Source organism: Eupeodes corollae, chromosome 1 (assembly GCF_945859685.1).
Source record: "Eupeodes corollae chromosome 1, idEupCoro1.1, whole genome shotgun sequence".
NCBI lineage: Eukaryota > Metazoa > Arthropoda > Insecta > Diptera > Syrphidae > Eupeodes > Eupeodes corollae.
In genome coordinates, this window is record NC_079147.1 from 248,816,559 (window position 1) to 248,840,667 (window position 24,109).

General features: G+C 34.3%; 1 protein-coding gene across 2 annotated transcripts in view; it reads right to left on the reverse strand.

Moving 5' to 3' along the window:
* LOC129949975 (uncharacterized) overlaps positions 1-24,109 on the reverse strand; it is a 462,937-nt gene that overhangs the window by 430,544 nt on the left and 8,284 nt on the right. For both annotated transcript variants that reach the window (XM_056061748.1, XM_056061732.1), the window contains exon 2: positions 21,912-22,082. In XM_056061748.1, coding sequence (XP_055917723.1) covers positions 21,912-21,934 — 23 coding nt within the window. In that variant the 5' untranslated portion in view covers positions 21,935-22,082. The remainder of the gene's footprint in view (positions 1-21,911; positions 22,083-24,109) is intronic.

Here is a 24,109-nt window from a genome sequence, read left to right on the forward strand (position 1 = left end):
GGCTGTGCCTTGTGTAGACTTTGCTAAATGCAGGTAGGTACCTTTATACAACATCTACTTATATACCTAGAAGCGAAAATATGACATAACAGAGACACAGAAGAAAAAAAAAACATTTCCACCGAAGTCAAAGTTGCCCAAGCGAGTTTTGCGAAATGGTGGGTACATTTTGCCGACTTTTGATGGTTTAGCTTAAGTTCTAAAGCGGTAATATTGCTCTACTTTACTTCGCCAAACTACACACCTTTTTTATAAAGTGAATAATGACGACAGTTCGGCTCGGCATGGTATGATCTCAGAAACCGGGTTACATTTTGAACAAATTTATCCGGAAATTGCCGTCTTGATTAATTAAGGCGTTTATTTTATGCATGTTTATTTTTAAATGTCAATAAATTTTCCTGGTAACGATAAATTACTTGCAGATGAATGTTACACATTTCAATTTCAATTCTATTTCTATTTCAATTTGAATTTCAATTTCAATTTCCAATTCCAATCTCAATCACAATCTCAATCTCAATCTCAATCCCAATCCCAATCTCAACTTCAGTTTCAACCTCAATCTCAATCTCAATCTCAATCTCAATCTCAATCTCAATCTCAATCTCAATCTCAATCTCAATCTCAATCTCAATCTCAATCTGAATCTGAATCTGAATCTCAATCTCAATCTCAATCTCAATCTCAATCTCAATCTCAATCTCAATCTCAATCTCAATCTCAATCTCAATCTCAATTTCAATCTCAATCTCAATCTCAATTTCAATTTCAATTTCAATTTCAATTTCAATTTCAATTTCAATTTCAATTTCAATTTCAATTTCAATTTCAATTTCAATGTCAATTTCAATTTCAATCTCAATCTCAATCTCAATCTCAATCTCAATCACAATCTCAATCTCAATCAATTTCGATTACAATTACAATTACAATTACAATTACAATTACAATTACAATTACAATTACAATTACAATTACAATTACAATTACAATTACAATTACAATTACAATTTTCATGATTGAAAACTTTAAAGTTGCGTATTGTATTTTTAAGCTTCATGTACTGATTACCTTGTGTCAAATTTGACATATGGAATGTAGTTAGACCCTTAGTGCAAGTTCTGTCGGGACGTATTTCTCTTTTTTTTAACATTATTCACCTAAGCACAATGATAACACCTTTTAAGTGAAATCCAAAGCCATCGGTGCAAGGGGCTTATTGAAAATTGTTCCAACGCGCAGAATATCTTCCTTATTCCGGCAATTAGAAGAGGCTTTCAATTTCTGTAGCTTTTCAATCTTGTTTTATTTTTTTCACTCCTTTTTGATTCTTTTTCTGATTTTTTTTTAGTGTCATTACCTTGCTTCCTCTGTTATGCACTTTTCTTTAGTCGTTTTGTTTTATTTTTATGTCTGGCTATTGTTATGCCTCTTTGTCTGGCTGTCCGGTTGTGTTCTTTTTCTTCCAGTTACTGCAGTTTGACGTATCCGTCAAACAAAATAAATGCATCCTCGTCTTCATATTCATCAAACATTAGTTAGGAGGTTATATGGACGGCAATGGAAGGCACAAGTTGCACAGCATCTCATCATTATGATTTCTGTTTAATTTGATCATATGAACGAGGGTACCTTCCTATGTATGAACATACTTATGTATATTCATAAAATGATGTGCCTTTTGCAGGCTTTCCTCTTTGGAAGATGATAATAATGATGGTAGCAGCAGCAGCCGCAGCAGCAATACGAACTGCAAATATTATGCATATTTAATTTGAAAACAAAATATAAACCCTGAGACCTGACGTACAGAAGCATCTCAGAAATACCAGTGCCAGAACCAGAGCCAGAACCAGCACAACCAATAGCAACAAAAGCAGCAGCAGCAGCGTCAGCACTCACCATTATAGCACAAAACTTGGACAGAACGTAACTCAGAGAAACGAACGGAACCGATCTGACTCGTGCAGCACCAACGGAATTGAAATTAAAATAAACTTTGCACACACCCGTGTGCATGATGTGCACTATTATCTCGGTTGAGTTTATTATTCCGAGTTGGATATTTGCTTAATTTTTGCATTCAATTAAGTTTCATTTGAATTAAAACTGACTGTATATGAGTTGAATATACATATATGTATGTATGTGGGACCTTGTTCTTTCTTTTCACTTGTTTACATTCCAAACTTCTGCACATATAGCACATATTTTTAATTCCAAAAACAAATTTACTGTTGGTTTTTTAATTTTGTTCTTATTGCAGATGCAGAACTTTTGACGGACATGAATGTTCATGGAAAATATGAATATTTTAAATAAATCAGACATTTTAACTAAATTATTATTAAAATTGTTAACAAAATGTGTGTGAATTTTTAATTTTTTATCCAAAAGGGCGCTTTATGAATAATTTAAAACTTTTGATTTACAAAAATCTTATTAACACATACTGACAAGAGTTATGTGTCATTTTCTATTTAGACACCTGTCACTTTTGAAGCTGTCTTCTTTTGACATTTGATAAGTAAAAACTACGCCATTACTAAAAATTTGAACATTAGTCAAAATTCGCAAGCCTAAAGCACGCAGCACAGTGTGACATTTCGCTTATTTAGCAGGATTAAATTAATAACGCTCAGAAATTAAGGTTTTTGTTAATTTGTTTTTATTTTGTTATAATTGTTTATAGGAAAGAATTTAATTTTTGATCATATCTACATACATATGTCTATTCCTGTAATTTCGGCAGTTTTCACTTCATCTCTGAAGAATTTTGTGAAAAACACAAAAAAAGCTTACTGTGGGTGTTCTAGTGTTTAAGTAGTTTTAAGTATGTAGTATTATTGGTTTTTGTTAGTTGTTAGTTTTAAGTAGCTAAAGTATTATAATGGGTTTCGTTTTTTTTTAAGTTTTAAGTTTTATATAAAATAAAAAATAATGATAATGATACCAAGTTTTTTTTTTTAATTTTCTTGGTTTTAGATTAAGTTCTTCATATTTAGTATTAAAATTAGATATAAGATAATGTATTAACTTAGAGCACCCGCATAGGGCCAGTAAGATATTTTGTAAGTTTTTGAAATTTAAGCTAGTTTTTTAAGAATTTTTGTCTAGCTTTAAGATAAAAAAAAATCAGTTTCACTTCTGAAACTTTCTTGCATAAGATTTTTCTAGTTTTGACTTTTTCTTTAGCAGCCTGGTCGCAATGTGAAGTACACATTCCATAAATCGGATTCAAGTGTGAAGGAGACTTAATCCGATTGACATTTCTTGTTGGTCCAGAGACTTGCTCGAAAGCTTGGCTAGGTTGTTGATTTTGGAAGATTTTGCAGCACAAATATAACAGGTTTGAGATGAAGACGTTACAGATACAGACGTTTGATCAATTCGGTCGATTTTTTTGCAAAACTTTATTTAATAGGCCTGCAATAACTTGTTGATGATGCGGCTGGGTTTTGTCAAAGTACTATTTGAGTTTCTTTCATTAAAAAAAAACATTTGAATAGGCACTATAGATACACTGAACAGATTTTCATCGAAATGATCACCTGATGAAAATTTTTGTTTGTATGACTTTTAAACCTGTTTTAAAATCATCCATAGAATAGAATCGTCTTTTTGAGCTAAACATATAAGCTTAACACTGATTAATAAACTTTGTAAGCCACATTCAGCAGAAGATTCACTTACAGTTCTGCTATGGGGGTAGCACTTTGTTTTAGCCTCTTTAATTTTGTGATAAGAGAGTAATAAATGTGGAATAGTTTTATTTATATAGCAGCATTTTTTTTTCCTGCTCTTCTAAGGTTTAGTTCATTCACAAATGTAAATTCTGTATCTCTAGGTTTTGTACTTTTCTCTTCTTGCTTTTTTTACAGCATTCATCAAAGCTTTGTCTTGGTCTTCCTGACTTGTTTTTCCGAGATATAGAAGGAATTTCATCTCAAACTGTTTGTGGGAGTGTTAGGTTCTATTTAACCACGATCAATTAGTACTTTCGAAGCGATCTCGATGGCGACCACTTTTGGCCATTCTTTCGTAAAACCTCAAGCATAAGGTTTTTAAGGTAGTTTTTATTGACTTGATTGCGTCCTCAGAAAACATATTATTACTAAAGAAGCTCATAAAAAAAGAAAATACTGCATCAAAGCGCTTAGTTTTGATTTTAAAAACCCAAACATCATAAACTTGTTTCCTCGTAATTTTGGTAGCCATCTTAAATAAATTGAAAATTTAGTACGAGTGTCGCATTTGTGCGCAAAAAGTCACTTTTTGGTAACCAACATACATGGCTTCACAACAAATAGGGTCTTCAACTTGTATAAAACTAAACAACTGTACTTTGGCTCTAATGTATGCATAAAACGCACAAAAATTACCAATCATTTTTGTTTCCTTCTTTCTTAATTTAATAAAAAGATCTCAATATCCAAAATAAACTTATTTTTTTTATAAGAAGTATATTAATTAAAAATAAAACTTTCAGTTAAAATCACGCGTACCACTTGCAACCAAATATGAAACATTTGCTCTCACACCATACATTGTAATGAATAATTGAACACAAATTGAACTTTGAGATCATTTTTTGTTTTGTTTTACATGATTCCACAAACAAATTTGGTGACAATAATAAAGTGGGAGGTGTTAGCTGCAACAAAACCCGTTTTTTTGTTTACATTTGTGGAAGTGTTTTTTTCTCAATTAAATCCCGCTAAATAGCGAAATTGTCACACTGTGCGGCGCGCGAGCCATAAGCCAGGATACAAAAAAGAAACTAGACGAGCTAATGTCGTAGCCACTAGGTGCCGCCCCCATAAAATCCCTCGATGACAGTACTAGAGATTTTATATACAGACGTTCCATCATTGCTGATTGGATACTTGAAATGTATCACAATGATGCGGATTATCATCGAAAACTCAAGTTTGGTACAATTCAAATTTTTTCTCGAAAGCTCAGTTCATAAGCAGAATTTTCGCGTTTAGAGTTCGGCCTTATCAAGAATAATTGTTGAAAAGCCTTTCTATTCTAAATATGTCCCTGTTTGGATCGGTTTTTGAGCTGACGGCGACGCGCGTGTGAATTGGCCATACTTTTTGCGAAAATTAGACTAGTGTAACAAATTACTGTGAATGGATTGAGCTACCGAGTTTCACAATAATAATTTTAAAAAGAAAATTTTCATGACCGTGTTATTTTTCGAAGATTTTAACTCACTGGCCATCGAAACCTTGTGATTTAAAACCTAGAGACTTTTTTCTTTCGGAGAAAAGATGGGCCAATGGTCAGCAATCGGTTAAAGATATTAAATCTGAGTTGTAAAAGAATGTAATATTATGGTACTGCATTCCGAAAAGTACCACTCATTCAACTGATTCTTCGGAAATGCAATAGAATTTATCAGCTCATTCTTCCATGAAACCACTCCCATTCTATTTTGAAGTCTTAAATAATGCAATCATCAACAACAGTTAAAAGACTTTGAATAAAAAGAATAAAAAGAAATACAAAAATGCATTCTTTGTATTGCAAAATTCTTTTAAATGCATTCAATTCATTGAAGTCTTTTTAATGCTTTCAAGTCTTATTATTAATTGAAGACTTTTAACTGCTTATGAAAGTCTTTCGTCTAGTATAAAGCCGCGGTTGAAAGTTATAGATTTTTTGTCGATCATAATAGTGATAAAAATGCTATCTCAGAAACTGAAGTTCAAAGAATGAGTCATCACGAAACTGGCTGAAATTTTGACAATAGCATCCAATGGGCAGAATAAAATGGAATTGAAAACTAAAGTGTTAGTTCTTAGAAGATTACGGGCAGAGGTATTCAACAATAACATTCAAGGCCCAAAACAACAAATGCATATTAACTATTAACTAATAAAAGTATATTCCTTTAATGTTTCGTTATAAGTGAATGAAGTTATATAATTTAAATTTTTTTTTATTCTATTAAGTGAAGTATGTAATTATTTTTTTTATGAAATTTAAAATAAATTAATGACTATTAACCTAAAGATTTGTATGAAAGAAATGTATCGATGTAACGAATTTTCGATATAACGAATTTTCGATATAACGAATTGACTCTGGACATTATATCGTTCGTTATACTGGACCACCAGTGTACTTGCTCAACGAACTAAGCTACAAAAACAAATTTTAAAAAAATCAAAATGAATCATATTAACCATTGTCAAAATAAATCATGGCCGTCATGTTTTGCACATCAAAATTAAGTACTTTTCTGCTAAACTATTGCATTTGTTATAGTTCTCTGTAGATTAGTTGTTTAAACTTTTTACAGTAAGGTTGATTCATATGAAGTCTAGAGCAATAGAAATAATTTCGTTCTAACAACTTTTATACAGCTCTGTGAAAAAAAAATAGCACCATGTTGCATTTTGTACTACTCTTACAAATTGCGTTCTTCTCTATTAATGATAAAACAACGCATCCACTGAAAAGTATTTCTATAGCATTCACTCTCACTTTGTCCGTTGATTTGAGATAAAAATTCCCGTTAACCGTTGAGACACTTAACGCAAATGTGTGAAAAAAATAGCACTATGTCATTCTGTTGAGAGTTTTGGTAGAATATATTCGTGTTTTCAATTTTGTTTTAACATTTAATCATATCAAGCTAAGGTATTTAAATAACTTAAAATTAATAACTCTTAAAATGGACATTGTACTCCAGAACAACGTTCCTTAATAAAAAAAATAAGTTTCTGAGGGGAAAACCTACACAAAAATTAGAGAACTAGTTGGATGTTCTAATAAAATGATATCAAATGCAAAAAAGTATGTTCTCCAAGATGAAAAAAAGAGGCAGAAAACCGAAATTGACTACTTTCGATGAACGGCGCATAACGAGATTAGTAAAAAAAAAGTGGCGTAATATAGTATGGACCGATGAGTCCAAAATTGTTTTTTTTGGGACTCCTGGTATCAGAACTTTTGTCCGCAGGCCAAAAAACAAGGAGTTAAAGCCAGAATACACCATTAAGACAATTAAGCACGGCCGCGCAAAAATAAACATATGAGGATGCTTTTCATATAATGGTACTGGTCCCATATTTTGGATTAAACCCATAATGAACGCTAAAATTTGTGTTGACATTATGAGGTAAATCATGCTGCCTTACTCTGAATGGAATATGACTCTCAAGTGGGTTCTGCAGCTGGATAATGACCCTAAATATACGAGCAAATTAGCAAAAGATTTTTTCGCTAGAAATAGGGTTCATATTATGGAATGGCCGGCTCAGTCGCCAGTCGAAAATCTTTGGGCAGATGTAAAAAAAAGCCGTATTTGAAGCCAAGTCGAAAAACACACTGCATTAATGGGAAGCTGTGCAGGCTGCATTGAGAAATATTCCACTTCAGCGATGTCAAGCATTAGTCGACTCTATGCCACAAACATTGCGCCGCTGTAATTGATATTATTCCAAATCATAAACTTATTGATTTTACCCATAATATGTACTTTTTTACGAATTTCCCATGTTGGTGCTACTATTTTTCACACAAAAAAGTGGTATTTTTTTATTTTGATAAGCATAACTTATTTAATTTTAGTTATACTGGATTTTTATCAATTTGTTTTGCTAACAATTAAAATGGAAGCCAGTCCTTCTCATAAAACTTGTTATAATTTCAAAACATTCCGGTTGATTGGTTTTCGTTGGATTCATTTCAAATAATATCACATAAAAACTAAAACTTCAACGCCAACGATATCATATTTTGAAACTCTCTTTTAAGCCCTACTGTATAATATTTTTTCTTTTAGTGTCCACAAACGTAACCTAACCTCAAACATGTGGTGTGGGTTGTTGATACATAACCTGTTGCTATTATTGCCATTCATTTTTTACCCTCTTGCGGCCGGTGGCGCGGCGACCGACGCGACGGCAGCGATGTTGCGCTTGCGAAACAGAAACACACCGTAAAAGAGTTTAACAAAAAAAAAAACCATTAACAACAACAAAAAAACAAGATCTGCAACGTTGGCAATATTTATTGATTTGCATTCGTTAAAACACCCCTCCCAGCTCACTCCCTACCAGGTCCCCCTCTTCACGCAGCAGCAATAACCCCATAAACGACGACTTTTTGTGTCTGGTTGGCCTTGAGCAATTAATGCATTTGGCATAAGAATTATACTATTTTCGTATTCGCAGCTAGACACCGAAATGGGAGGAGAAGGGGAGAAAGGGAAAGAGAGAGAAAACTATTGACATACTGACAAGACGGTGACATGACAACAATTAAAATAAATCACTATTAACAATCAATTAAACGCTCTGAATATACAATTTGTCAAGAATTCGATTCCGAAAAAGGTTTAAAGAATTCAATTTTTGACAGCTTAATGGAATTCTTCAGACCTCCTTCAGTTAGCCAATCAATGAGTAAGAGTGAGAATGAGATTAGGAGAAAGAGTGAGGGAGAGGTGTGAGGTGGTTGGAGATGACCAGCAAAAGCAACGGATAATGATGATTCATAAAATGGAAAGATTGATTCCGTCGGACTTAGTCATTAGAGCTTGATTTCGGTTTCAAAGTTGAATGTCGCTGATGTTAACACCTCTTAGTTTCTATTACATAACCTTGAAGGGGATTTTAAGACTTTCACTGACCACGGTGATGCGACACGACTGGTCATTCGGAAACAATATGACAGCAAAAGAATAAAATGCACGTCTACATCGCAAGAACTTGTTTCTGTGGTTTTGGTTATCACGGGAATTTCAAGAAATAAGTCAATAATTTCACTTGGAAATTTTAGTTTTGAAATTTGGAATTATTGCGAATGTTCTGCATTTCACTTATTGTGAATACACTTTGCGAAAGTGAATTTGGATGTTCCACAATTCGTTATTGTGAATTGAATCTAAGAACATGCAAATGGATGTTTTGTATTTCGGTTTCTTCCATTTTGTGAACGCATTCAGATCACATTTATTATTTCTGTGAATTGATCTTTGATACCTTCTTGGTAGGAATCGGAGGGTTGCAGAAAGTTTTTGAAATAAAGGAATCGATGAAGGTATTATGAAGTTCTATTTCCCTACGAACATATAAAAAAGCGTCTTTACTTAATTTAAAATTACAATGAAAGCTTAAAAGAGGAAATCAAGAATTTACTTTATTTATCAGAACAGTTCTACATAATTTTGATACACTTCCATTGTGTCAGTTAAATCCAATATATTTGATTTGTCCCGCAAAATTCATCTTCTTATTTTTTCTCTTGAATTCAACTTCAAAACATCAAAAATTTTACTTCAGAAACAAAATAAAAATGGATGATCCTTCAATTCTGACAGTTCGAAGCAATTTCGAAGTTTTCGAAATCGATCGAATTGAAGAACATGCAGTTTCATTTCATGTGAAATTGAAAATTGATTTTAATTCACTTTCGATCGAAATTCGGAACATGGGCGTATAGCAAAAATTTGGAATTATAGCAAAATTTTGAAATTATAGCAAACATTTAAAATTATAACAAAAATTCGTACCAAAAACAAATTAAATGAAGCAAATCGGTACACCCGTTAAGGAAGGCTATAAACACAGGGAACAAACTTGGAGACTAATCGAAAATTTTGATTTAAAACTAATTTTCTTACACGAAACCAATAAATACCCTTTAAAGCTGGCTTCTTTTAAGTGTGAAAAGTTAAGATGTTAAAAGGAAGGCCAAGCAGATTTTCGTTTTTGTTTTTCATCATTTTCAAGAAGAAAAAAAATCACCTAAGGACATTTTAGAGATTTTCACCGATTGTCTTTGCTACAAAGATAACACATGCCTAACTAACCTATAGTCATAATCGATTTTTAGCCTTTGGATTACGGAAATGTTTAGCCATGCATCAAAGACCTCGAAAAGTTTGCAATTGTTAAGGTACAAAAAATTCAAATGATCGTTTTTCATTTCTTTTTTTTTGATGAAATGAAAGTTTAGTGCCTTTGGCAGGTGAAAAAGTTGATTCAAAAATGATTGATAGGTTGTTAGTTCGTTGACCATAAAAATCAGTGCTATTGAAAATTTAAATGGATGATTGCATTTTTGCACAGAGATATTAAAATAACCACTTCAATGAGTTAAAGTGACAGATCTGGGACAGTTCCACTAATTTTTGGAGTAAATTGCTGACAAGTAGCATCCATTTTTTTTTTAACAACGATGAAATTGAAATCAGCATTAATGAAAAGTCCTACGAATCGATAGTTAGGGGCAAGTTATAGCTATCATTGAAATCAATCCGGAAAAAAATGTAAGTGGATATTTGACTATGTTTCCCTTTGATTAGAAATACAAATTATTCCGAAATCACACAAAGAATTTTTTTTGAGAAAAAAAGTAGTAGAATGGTGTATTTATGTTTCGCTACAATTGAATATGCAATGTCAAATAAGTTTTTGTATACCAATTTGACGTAAAGCTTGTCTCCATCCATTAAGATCGAAAACAGCACATCTCTGGTATTAATTCTACTATAAACGTCATCGCCTGTACATTAAAAAATAAATTGTATGCACTAGTTTGAAAAATAACCAATTTTTTTCAGTTCCTAAACATTCCGAATTTTCAGAGATGTGCCCTTTTCGAAATTCAATTGCGTTTTTCTTTTTTCCTGACGGCAAATCATTTTCCTGACGGCAAATCATTTTCCTGAACAGCTGATACTTTTATGTTCAAAAGTGAAACGAATCGTTCCACTACTTTGTGTTCCAATTTCACACAATTCCAATGACAGATTTCTGTCAGTAAAAATTGTTCGGTTGATTTCAATCAGGAAAATTTTTTCAATGGCGGAAATTTTTAATGACAGCTATTTTTTCTGGTTCAAATTGGATCCAATAGATGTCAACGAACAATTCTAATTATCACACATTATAAGCACAAGCAAATTGATAGCAGAACCCTCACACGAAGAAACAATATATTTTGCTCAATGAAATCGTAAAATTGCAAGATGGCCATTAACCATTTCGCTTCACAAATTTAAGCGTTTTGTACAATACGAACGGTAGCGAAATTCCTATCTAAACCCAAAAATTCACTCTTCGTGGTTTCTAGTTTGTAAACGCTGGCAATTGTCACTTGTCAAACTTAGCTGTCATTTGAAGTGTCATAATATCAGTCGAATGTTGGGCAGTTACGATAATCGATCGCTTTATAATCGAAAAACGATAACAAGAAGTTATTAAAGGGTCCGCCATCTAACTTTTGTTTTTGTCAACTAGTCTTATTTCGTGAATGGTAACCCTTAGCTCATGTCTAATTTTACATTTAATTAGTTTTACCCTTCCGCTAAACGAATGTGGTTCTGTATACGCTTGAACAGCGCTAGGAAATATAGCGACATTACTTTAAAAACCATGGTAATGTTGCAGAATGTGTGCGAAATTTTGTGTACGGATTTTGGAGCAGAGAAGAACCGTCAGTGCCGTATGTACGTTATCTTGTGATTAAAAGTGAAAGAAACTCATCGATAAACCAAAACTTGAAACAGTGCGTACACCCGCGAATATTGCTGTTGTGGCTGCAAAAAGTGTGCGTGAAGCGCTATCACCATCAATTCACCATCGTTCTCAACAGTTGAACATTTCGGAGACATCATTGATAAGAATTTTTCAGAAATTGCTGAACAATTTTGAATCAATTGTTTCAGGAGTTGAAGCCAACTTACCATCCAATGCGTTTTCGCTTCGTTAAGCGGGCCGGCGATAGACTTAGAGAAAATGCCGATTTTGCCAAAAATAAAATCATTTTTTCAGATGAAGCTCATTTTGATCTTAGCGGGTATGTAAATAAGCAAAATTGTCGCATATGGGGCATAGAAAACCCGCACTCATACATTGAAAAGCCAATACACCCAAAACAAGTCAATGTTTGGTGCGGATTTAGGTCCAGAAGCAAATTTGGGGCATTATTCTTCGAAATGATCAAGAACTGGCCGTTACAGTCAATGGCGATCGTATCGGGCCATTTTTAACGAATTTTTGTTCACAAAAATTTGAATGGCAACATTTGGTTTCAACAGAACAGCGCTACATGCTACATAGCCGAAGCTACACTCGATGTTTTGTGGCCTGTTTTTGAAGATCGAATTACCAGCCGCAGAGCTGATGTCGTTTGGAAACCTCGGAGCTGCGATTGTTCAAAAAAAAAAAAAAACAGAAATTTGAGACAATACTGAGTAATTTCTTGTATAGCTAAAAGATCCACATGGAGATCCTTCTGTAACTCCATAGAAAAATCCTCGGAGGCATCAAGGATAAGGAAGTTTCTCTCGACAAATCTAACCATGCCTAGTTGCCTTAAAAACTCATATGGTAGATAGACTAACTCATGCGAAGAAACGCTAAACCTGCTACTAGACACCCACTTCCCGAATAGCTCCCAATCCGTTAATAAAACAAACAGTCCTGGGTCGGGTTTTAACTTAACTTTTCCTCAAGGTCTGGTTACAAAAGAAAAACTAACTTTGGGCTCGAAATAGTCTCAAAACTTTTAAATCTTTAGGACCAGATGAAATCGTACCAGCTGAGCTACAACTTACCATTGATATAACTTTGCCCATTGAGATGATCTTCAAAAGTTGTCTAAATCTGGTCTATATACCTCAGCGATGGAGAGAAGTAAAGTAAGTTTTCCTTCCCAAGGCGGGCAAATGCCCCCATGTCAACCTTAATGATTTAAGACCTATTAGCCTATCATCATTCATTCTCAAGTAAGAACTATCGAATACTCCATAGAACAGAATGAATATACTATGGTGGCCTTCCTGGATATTCAGGGCGCTTTCAACAATGTTGACACATCCGCTATCACTTCTGCTATGACGACCCTTAACGTCGAATACTCAATCTGTGAGTTGATTAATCTAATGCCAAAAAGCAGGATAATCAACTCTAAAATGGGGGATTTGTGTACGAAAAGGTCTATCGGTAGAGGCACTCCGAAAGGGTGTGTTCGGTCCCCTCTCCTGTGGAACATAGTGGTTAACGAACTACTAATATCCCTTGAGAAGGAAGGCTACAGAATGGTTTGCAGGAAAGCCATAGGAAGCAAATGGGGGTTTAAACCTCGTATAACCTCTACATAAGCGGGGCATTGAGAACCACACCCTCAGCAGCGTTAGACACTCTCCTCCATGTGATACCTCTCGACATCTTTAGTAAACAAGTGGCAGCGAGTACAGCGATAAGACTCAACGCCTCATCTCGATGGACCAACAACAATGTGGGGCACTCCATCATTTTGAACCTCTTTGGTTCTATACCAAAGTACATAGACTACACTATTCCTAAACCCTAATTTGGAATAAAAACTTCCAGGTATCTATTCCATCCAGAGATGAATGGGAAGACAAAAAACATTTTTATACAGAAATGAGGGAGTTGGTAGTGGTGTGTGCTCAGAAAAGCTTAATCAAAGCATCTCATTCCGCCTCCCTAATCATTGTAGCGTCTTCCAAGCGGAAATGTTTGCTATAGAGGTTCTCTTCTAGCTAAGAGAAAACGTGATATCAACTTCTGATATCCGCATCTTTTCTGACAGTCAAGCTGATATCAAATCCGTTGACGGTGTCTCAACCAAATCTTTAACGGCCCTCGATTGTCGATCGTCTCTTATGGAGATGGCGCAGCAATTAAACATTCACCTATCTTGGCTGCCGGGCCACAGAAATTGTAAAGCCGATGAACTCGCTAAAAACGGAACCGTCATGCCTATTTCACCTGAAAGAGAGGAGATAGGTATACCGATAGCTACATGTGAACTCATGCTAAAAGAAACAGCTTTCGCGATAGCAAACTCTTGCAAATCTCATATGGCCTTCACTTGACCTAAAGCGCTCTAAAAACTTCTTATCTCAAAGTAGACTTCATATTAGCTCCCAAATACTTACTTACTTAGTGTCCTTACGGGACACTGTCTTATAGGCAGACAAGCAATACGACTTAGTGTAAAATCAAATGACTTCTGCAGGAGCTGTTTGATCGAGGAAGAAGAGGAAACAATCTCTCACCTCTGCTCTTGCCCTGCTCTTTCACTAAGACGCAAACTTCATCTGGGAGAATACTCTTTTGATAATCCTTTTTTGTGCCACCATGACTATTCTGCTTAAAACTTAACCCTAAAACTATAAAACAAGTATGTGAGCCGGCCAAGGCTTAAAACCCCATCCCGACTACCCACTATCAAGTGCCGATTGAAGCCACCAAAACTGGTTCTCCTGCTTCACCCTATCAATTCGGTCCCGTTCGGACACAGCCCTACTAAACCGAAGGAGCTCCGCTCCGCCTTGTGCCATGACGTCCCGATTGTACAGAAGTCGCCTATCCACGGTTCTTCATCTGACGTGGTAGATTAGCGGAACTGCCAATCTATCCTGTATCAGACCGCATCTGTCCAAAAAAAATGGAATGCCTCTGGTGGAATGAAGCCGCTCAAGCGTGCACTTTCAAAATACTCGTCGTAAATTAAATTGTTGGTCGAAGACATAGCTCTTGCAATGTGACCTCGAACTAGTTTTATCACGAAATTGTCAATTCTGTTGATTCGAGCCCCGTTGTATAGGACCTCGTTGGAATAGTGATGCACGAAAGAAGATTCGGCTGTTTGATATAAGCCGGTACAGCGTCGTAAACACTGCCGCTCGAACATCCAAAACTCCTCCATCTGGGAAGGGGCAACGTTGAACCATACAGGACAACCATAAACGATCATCGGCCGTATGAGGACCATGTAGCAAATTACCTTCACTCTGGGGTCAAGCCGACTGCTAAAAACAGCCGTTTCGTCAGAGCGAAGGCTCCTCTGGCCCTGGTCAGAGCAGCGTTTATATGTCTGTCGAAATATAAATAGTGATCTAACCAGATACCTAGGTACTTCACTTCACTTTTGCTCGCTAATCGCTGCCCGTGAAGATCAACGATGACCATCTTGCACCAATTCTTGCAAGTATCCCTCTTGGGCAACGGAGTCCGGAACAGAATTGTCTCCGACTTCTGGACATTTATTTTCAGTTTCCAGCCGTCGCAATATCGCTGAATCTTGTCGAAATCACGCTGCAAGAGAATTCTAATAACCTCAACCTTTCGGGCCTTTGTAAGACTACCTATTAGATCGCTGGTGTAAATGCTGAAGAGAATCGGCGAATTCACCGCTCCCTGTTGAAGACCATTTGTGGAAGAACGCCCTTTAATTCTTCCGTAAAATAAACAGACCTAAATGCAACAATATAGCTGTCTCAGATTGATACCGCAGTTTGCACTCTTCATCGGAAATGTCGCCATTTTATTTTTTATTTTTTGTTTCTCCGTCTATCCCTAATTGGAATTTCATTATGAAACTGAACTTTCCATGAGTAAGTCGAGGAGTGCAAACTGCGGTAAGTTTCTTGGGAACAATATTTTTAAATGAAATACATTATTTGTTATTTTTACAGAAATAAAATATTACGTACCGAATTTTCGTAAGTAATTATTAATTTCAAACTCCTCGTCAAAGAAAGGACACCATTTTTGATAAGGAATGTTGTGGTAGAAGTTACATTGCCACTTTTGACAACAAACTTTCTACCGTTAAGCATATCATAAAGTATATACCACAATGGCTTGCTTATGCCAAGCCTGCTCAGTTTTAGGTAAAGACCCTCTAACCATACGGTGTCAAAGGCCTTTTCCAAATCAAACAGAACAGCACCTGTGCATTGTTGTTTTGATTTATTTTATTGGATATCAGAAACGAGTTAAGACGCAGCATCAATTGTGCCATGACCCGCCTTGAACCCGAACTGTTTATCCGGAATTATTTTGTTGTCCGCAGCCCACTTAGTCAGAGCTTTATTGATGATCTTCTCAAAAACTTTGCTGATACTCAGAAGAAGACTTATCGACGGAAGATTTGACGGGTTGAAGTTGTACTTTCCCTTTTTCGGAAGAGGATGAACCACAGCGGTCTTTCAATGCACTAGATAATATGCGTTATTGAAGAGTGTGGTGTAAATGTCAATTGCTTCCATCACCTCTCCTTATATAAATCCATGGGTATCAACAAATCTAATATCCCAAAAGGCAAGATTCTACCTTTAGAAGCCCTTAAACGCATTGCATAGGATAGAGTTTTGGCTATTAGGCTCTTAAAGTCAATCTGATTTATCCGAGAAAATAGCAAATAGCACACTTCTACTGATTAATTTATAAACAAACTTTGTAGTTTTGTATGTAGTCATGGTAAGTACTTAATCAGTGGCAGTGCCGCAAAGCTGATTCATACTAAGGAAGAGTTTCGCCCGTCCGTTGCTCGTCGTCATTTTCATCGTCGCTGGTCTCGTCTGTCCAATAGTTATCACCAGTGTAGGTAGGGAGTGAGTCAGATTGGCTCACTTTTGTTCTTATTTCCATATTATAAATATTAAAAATACAACAACATTAAAGCTCCCATTTTAAGATATTCTAATCTCGTCGTATCTTTCTTATGGTAATAATTATTATGTGTAACATTATAAAAGTGTCATGGGTAACTTTTTTTTTATTGATGTCAAACTTGAACAACAAAATAACGACTTCTACATAAATATATAGCAACTTATGCGCGTATACATACATAACGCTAGTAGTATAATTTCAAAGTATAATCTGAGTCATAAAGAAAACAACGTTTTTTTTATCTAATGCTTTCCCTTTAACCACTCCCTTTGACGGATAATAATTCACCATCATAATCATCGTCATTGCAACCCTTATCATGGAACTCGTAGCATATTGTTAGTGTAGGTTTCTTGTGGAAAGACCACAGAAGAGTCATTATTCTTTTAATCGCAATTGCAACTAATTTAAGGGCGTTGTTGGTGTGTACTTTATAAATGTAAAAAAGGGAAAACATAATTTGCCTCTTCACATTAAATTGGATACACAGGACAACATATACATTGCAGCATTCTACAACATAACAATATAACTTTCCACCAGAAAACCCCTTATCATCTTTTCTAAAATTTCGGTCATAGCAAACAATACAGAAAACATTATAAGATAGGAATCGGATGAGGCTTGCCAGATTGGGCTATTTAATGGCTACTTTTTGTTTCAAAATTGACAAGAAAAAACATAGCATGGCAACCCAATGTTAATTGGGCTATAAGTAGCCCACATTTAATTTTCCAGTTGTACCTCGATTATTGATGCTAAGGGTTAAACCCTCAAATCTATCTTTCATGTTCCGTTGTTTTCTTTTAAATACAAGTAAACTCATCTTAAGTTAAAATTGGTCTATTATTTGGGCTATTTTTATGTGTCTCGATTTTGAGCTACAAATGTTTTTAAATTGGGATATCCAGTTAGTTCAAAACATGGCAACCCTGATTTGATTCGGATGTGCAATGTAGTGTAATGCAATTCCTTTGAACACACAAGTGGACCACCGGACGCCCGCCACCATCACTACCGTCATCAACAACAACAACATTAAACCACTACATAGTAAAATTAAACGCACATACATTAACAAAAATCAAGTGGAAGAGAGAGAGAAGAAAACCAATAGAAAACTGATTGCTTGGGGAATAAGAGTTAGTTGTTCTTGGGGAATTGAAAAAAAAATCAAAACAAAACTGTTGCAATGCAGTAAATCAGTGATGCCATTCCTGGAATTTTCTTCATACTCTTTTCTCATTTGACACTTTCAATACTGCTGATAATTCTGAAAAGAGGCAGTTTTATGTTGTAATTCGTCTAAAAGTCAAATCATATTTATAAAGGTTTTGTAACTTTAAAGAAGGCATTTTAAGAATTTCCTACATAATAATTTAATACGTTGATCTCTTTGGTGCTTTACGTGATACAACGGCATTGTACTTACATATTTTGAATCGACAAATATTTTTTAAGTTCCTACAGTTAGGCGCCAGTTATAACTATCATTGGTTTTCATCATTGAAAACAAACATTGGAATTTAATTTGTTTATAGCAATCCTTCAAAATTTCTCTCATTGTGAAATTGGAACACAAATCAGTGTAACGATTCGTTTCACTTTTGGACAGAAAAGTATCAGCTGTTCAGGAAAATGAATTTCCTTTCGGAAAATAGAAAAATACTTTTTTAGAGAAATATAAATGTGCAATTACACTTTTTTTCTCAAAAAAAAAGTTCTTTGATTTCCGATCGATCAGTACATAAATTGCATTTATACTGATTTTTTATACACCATCAAATATCGATTCAAACAAAATTTCCGGATCGATTTCAATGATAGCTATAACTGGCCCTTTTAAATTTAACCAGAGAGTTTGCTATGGTCCCATCATGTTTCAAACTTCAAAAAAAAAGTATTATTAAGCGTTTTGGGAATTAGGTGTCCAGTGACTTTTAACCATCCCCTCGTTTGCTTTGTAACTGGAAATAGAAGAGACCTACAATTCTATGTCGAATCTGACAAGAATTTTGTGGAATTTGTCAATTTTTAGTGAAAAGCAGTTCCTGTGAAAGATAGAAAAACGTAAATGGGGTGGTGGAAACTCGAAATTCTTCAGTCATGATACTTTTTACTTGAGTCTACTCTATACATAAAGTGTCAACAAAAAAATAACAGAAACAAGTTTCTTCATCGTTTTCGATACACATTTTATTTTTAGCAATTTAGTCTTTTATCATTAGGTCTTTATTTGTTTTAATCGTACCTAATAATATTCTCAAACTGTTCGAAGAAAAATGTGTTTAAAACGTTCAATTTACGCCTAAAGAAGAAACAAGATGAAGAAAAAGATAAAGGAAAATATTTTATAATAAAGAAATTTTATAAGATTTGAAAAATTTGTCAGGACCATCCATGGATTTCTAAAAATCCTGGTAAAATGTTAAAATATTAAGCTCATCAAAATCAATTGAAATTTGTACGATTTGAAAATCAAAACAGGTACTGATAACTTGATAGACTCTAACGGCTAGTATCGACACTTAAATTGTAGTTTAAAAAATATCGACAGAACTTGAGAAGTTTGAAATTGGATGTGCTTCAAAAAATATTTATTTTTACATTATCTAGCAACAGAATCCATGTTCGTAGTTCATTATCGGTTTGGTAGTTATGGTTTTTTGGGTATCCCCGTTTTTCTCTTTAATTCAGTATTTTGTATTACTTTTTATAAATGTTATGGTACCCGTGGCGTGGTGATTAGTGCGTTGGACTGTCATGTCAAAGGTCTTGGGTTTAATCCCTGCCTTTGCCATTTAAATTTTTTTTTACAAGGGTATTGTTTCTTGCGAGGAATTGACAAGTTATCCAAGAGTAATTCTTGTCATGAAAAGTGCTTTCTCAAATAAGCTGTTCGGATTCAGCTTAAAACTGTTGGTCCCCTCCATCCCTGACAGCATTACTCGCACACAGGAATAATTTAGAGTTGTAAGTAACTAGGCCCTAGGCCCTAGTTCTCAACGGACTGTTGCGCCACCTAATTGATTATTTTGTATACATTTGTTTAATAAGTTGACAATATAAATGTCGTATCTAAATTTCTTAATGTAAGGTGGTGTTCTTATTGGATTCATTTGAGGCGACTAATTTGTATTTTTTCAAGTTTGGAGATAAAATTATGGAATATCAAAATAAATCGTTGAATTCAATTTGACTTTCATTCAAAATAGGAATCTAGTTTGACAGTAACTTACTTTTTTGACATTGATGTTAATTTACAGGTTCTCACCAGTTTTAGTTAAAAAAAATTATTCCTCTTTTATTTTAACATATTACACTGCATCAAAAAATTTCACGTACAGCAATTGAAAATAAATTCCCTTACACTATGAGCTTCCTACCACAAATCTGAGCTTTTTGACTTTATTTGATAAAATTATAATGTATAATAGGAAATGCAACAAAACGGCAACAAAATGTACTAGCTACCGTTAGTAGAAATTTGCCAGGAATGTCAAAAAATTGCTCGTACAGTACATCAACCAAATGTTCGTACACTGTTCTATTCTCTAACACAATGAAAATAACGGTTTTTTTTAAAATGTAAATTGTGTACTGTAATGTAATGATATTGAGAGATCTAGGCTCAGTGGTGTATCACTGTTCAATTGTTTTTTTTTTTTATTTTGCGAAGTTAATTTTGAAAATGGTGGCTTCTCATAAAAAAGTACCTCTTGAAGTAAGAAAACTGATTTTTAAACTAAGAAACGAAGTAAAAAGTTATGCTAAGATATCGCCAACTATTGGTAAACCACAGTCTACAGTTCAATATGTATTAAAAAATAATTTGAAGTGGCCCCAAGAAGAGGTCGAAGAAAAATTCTAGACGCTCATATTGAACAAAAAATTGAAAGAATGGTAAAGGCAGATCTCAAGTTAAGTGATCCTAAAATAGGTGCTGACATTCAAGCAAATGATGGAATATCACTTAACCCTCAAACTGTTCGGAACTTTCTGCATTTAAACGTTTCAAAACGCTTGAACTATGCGAATGCATACGTTTCGAAACCAGATGATTTTTGGAAGAATGTGTTATACCTTGACTGGAGCAAATTTAATGTCTTTGGGTCGGACGGTCGCAGATTGAAGTGGAGGAAACCAAACACAGCATTAGATGGGAAGAATTTGCAATCAACGGTGAAACATGGAGGCGGAAATGTTATGGTCTAGGGAGCTATGGGTCCAATGGTGTGTGAAATTTTGTTTTTATAGAAACAACAATAGATAAAAACAAATATTTTAAGCTTTTAAAAGAAAATTTGAAAGCCAGTAATTTAAAACTTGGCCTTAAAGAAGACTTTTTACTTGTGCAAGACAACGATCCTAAACATTCATAAAGTATAGTAAAAGAGTGGCTTCTCTATAATGTTAAATCGCAATTGCCTCATCCTCCCCAATCCACAGATCTTAACCCCATTGAGCATCTTTGGAATTATTTAGGAAGAAAGGGCCGAGAATCAAAAATAAGTAATACAAAAAATCAGCTAAAAGCCGGTAAATTGGAAGAATGGAACAAAATTTCGCCGGAAGTCACTAGTTCTCTCTATGAAGAATAGCCTTCGGGATGTTATAAAATCGAAAGGTTATCACACTCGCCACTAAAACTTACTTATATACATAATAAAGTTTTTTTATCAATGTACGCGCAATTGTTTGACCTTCGATTTCCTACTTTGCCTAAGTTGTTGCATTTTTTTTTTCTTTATGAAGTTTGTACTAATTTATTTTGTTTTGTTTTTAATCTTCATAAAATAAACAATATCAAAACTGAAAAAAGAATGGTTAAAAATCAGCTTTTCTTTAAATACCTTAGCTATTATTCTGAAGAATCGCCTGTACGATCAATTTGATTTGATATAGTGTATATTGTATATTCATAAATAAACAAAAAGGCATCTCTGGCAAAATTTAAACAGAGTTCCAAGTAAAAAAGTACTTAAAAAGAGTAGTAACATGGAGTATAAACGAAGTTGAAGAAACTCATTTTTCCCCTTCGTAAAAAACAAAACAAATATCGGGAAACCACAAAGGAGTGTCCTTTTTTTCCTTCATCTTCCTTTTTCGAACCACTACGAATGAGTAGTCAAAAAGGAAATTAAAAATACACTACAGGAACAAATAAAATTCGCCTTTTTATCAACAAAACAACACAAAACATCCCGCACACAACTCTCTTTGATATACACGAGGGAAAAGGGACAGTACTTCACTTAATAAAATAGAAACAAAAAAAAAGTAAACAAAAGTACAAACATTTGAGTGGAAAATCCATGAGAATGAGTGGACAAAGAGAGAGAGTCGAAAAATGGCATAGAAAGATGTATAGATGAATATAAAATTTACAAAACAAACAACACAAAATCAAATAAAACAAAATAGGTTGGTTTTCCTTCTTGTGGAACTTACCGTTCTGTAGATGCGTTTTCCATGTAGGTATATATTGCAAATTGGTATAATCCTTGCCTTTGTTTTCGCCGATACCGATGGTGTGGTGCTGTATGCTCGATGTTTGTTGTTGTTGTTGTTGTTGTGTTTGTTTAAATATGTAATCCAATTTTTTAATCAACAACTTTCAAACTAGAAAAAGAAGAAAAAAAAAAGAAAGTTAAATTTTGTTTCCAACCCAAAGATTCTTCTAGGGCACACTTATTTATTTTTATATTTGTTTTCTTTGTTCTTGTATAAAGGCGCTTATCAGAACCTCAATTATAAATTGTTTTGTTTATAACTCTCGCACTGCGTGCAATTGTGTACAAACGGCACTTTTCTCTCTTTAATTTAATTGCATTGCAATAATAAATAATTGTGCGTGATAAGGGATTTAATATGAAGGACAATAGTGGAACACGGTCAAGAAATGCATTCTTTTTAAAGACCTAAAATAAAAGAATCATTAATCATTACATGTGCCTACATACCTATCCATATCTATAAGTTAATTATCTGTATTGATTACAATGCAATGTAGGTATAGTAGGTTCAATAAATATGTAGGTACCTCATAAGATTAACTATATCGGTGGGATAACACAAGATGAAAGTAAGGTTTAAATTTTTAGGGGTTCTCATCACTTTCAATCGTCAAAAAATGTGCCTACTTCAATGCCTGGACACGTTTCCACCGACCACTTTATAGGGACTTAATTTTATTAAGATAAACATGCCTCAACACAATTTTCACAGTTTTCCGTATTATAAACACAACGCAGCAGCTGCAGATGAAGTTGCTGTGCTGGGCAGCTGGACAGTTAACTCGAATTAATTCTAGTAAATTTCTAAGGGTAGTTAATGATGGTTAGAATGTTTTATTTTTATTATTATCGTGGTTTCATCTGGATTAAATTTTAACACTCTAATACAGAGTCAGCTTAACCTTTGGCATATGGCAACCCTGGGACATTGCAATAAGTTGTTATCGTCCAACTTTACATTGAAAACATGATTTTTAGCCAGAAATACATTATAAATCTCTTACTGTGTAAGGGGTGGGAATTGAAAACGCTATAAATGTGGTTGATTTAGAAAATTTTAAGAAAGAGAAATAATAATCGACATTATTTTTAAGGAATTTGAGAACGATTTAAACAATAAAATAAACTTAATTAAAATTTGAATTAAAATACCCTATCACAATGGGCCATTAAACTGGCCTAAGTGTGTCCGTTCCATCTTGGACAGCCACTATAACCTAACCTAACCCTATTGTGAATTATTATTAAATGGTATAAAATTCAAATAGCCCGCCCTATCGGCCATATTAATAATAAAATTTAAATTGAAAAGAAAAAGAAACTGAAACAATACCGAAATAAAACGTTCATTCTACCAGGTAACCGCAACTCAACCACGTCTTTCATTTTTAATCGAATATTTGCTAAAAGTTTAATTTCTTTCGAAACTTTAAAAAGTAAATTTTAAGCTCAAAATAGAGCTAGTTTGTAAAAAACATTACAAATTTTCACGTGTAGTTATGTAATGATTTATCAGCGATTAATATGATGTCTTCGAAGGTGCCAAGGAATAGGTGCCGTGAAAAATTGATCTACTGCACTTAAAAAAAAAGGGAAATAAGGACAATTTTCAGCAGTTGGGCATATTGCACTACGACAAAGTGCGCTAAGTCTAAGTTAGACTAAATAATTTTTACGGCGAGTATGAACAATAAGCTTTGCAACAGCCCTGACTTACTATAAGATTTGGCATTCAAGTAATAAATCTTCTCCATTCCTTCTAAAGGGTGAATTTTTAAAAGCTATAGGAAAGTTTTTTAAAAAAACACATACAATTAAAAAAATGGATGAAATCTTATTTGAATCGATAGAACGGTCCATATAATTTACTCTTTCCAACATTTTGGTCGGTATCCCACAAATAAATGCTTCAATGTTGTCTTCCAATGCGTCAATTGAAACGGGCTTGTCTATATAGACATGAGCTTTAACATAGCCTCCCAAAAACTAGTCTAAAGGCGTTAAATCACACGATCTAGGCGTCCAATGTAGCGGTCTCGAACGTGAAATAAAACGATCACCGAACTCGCCTCTCAAAAAGTCCATTTTACCAGCGCGTGCTGTGTGGCATTTGGCACCGTCTTAATAAAACCA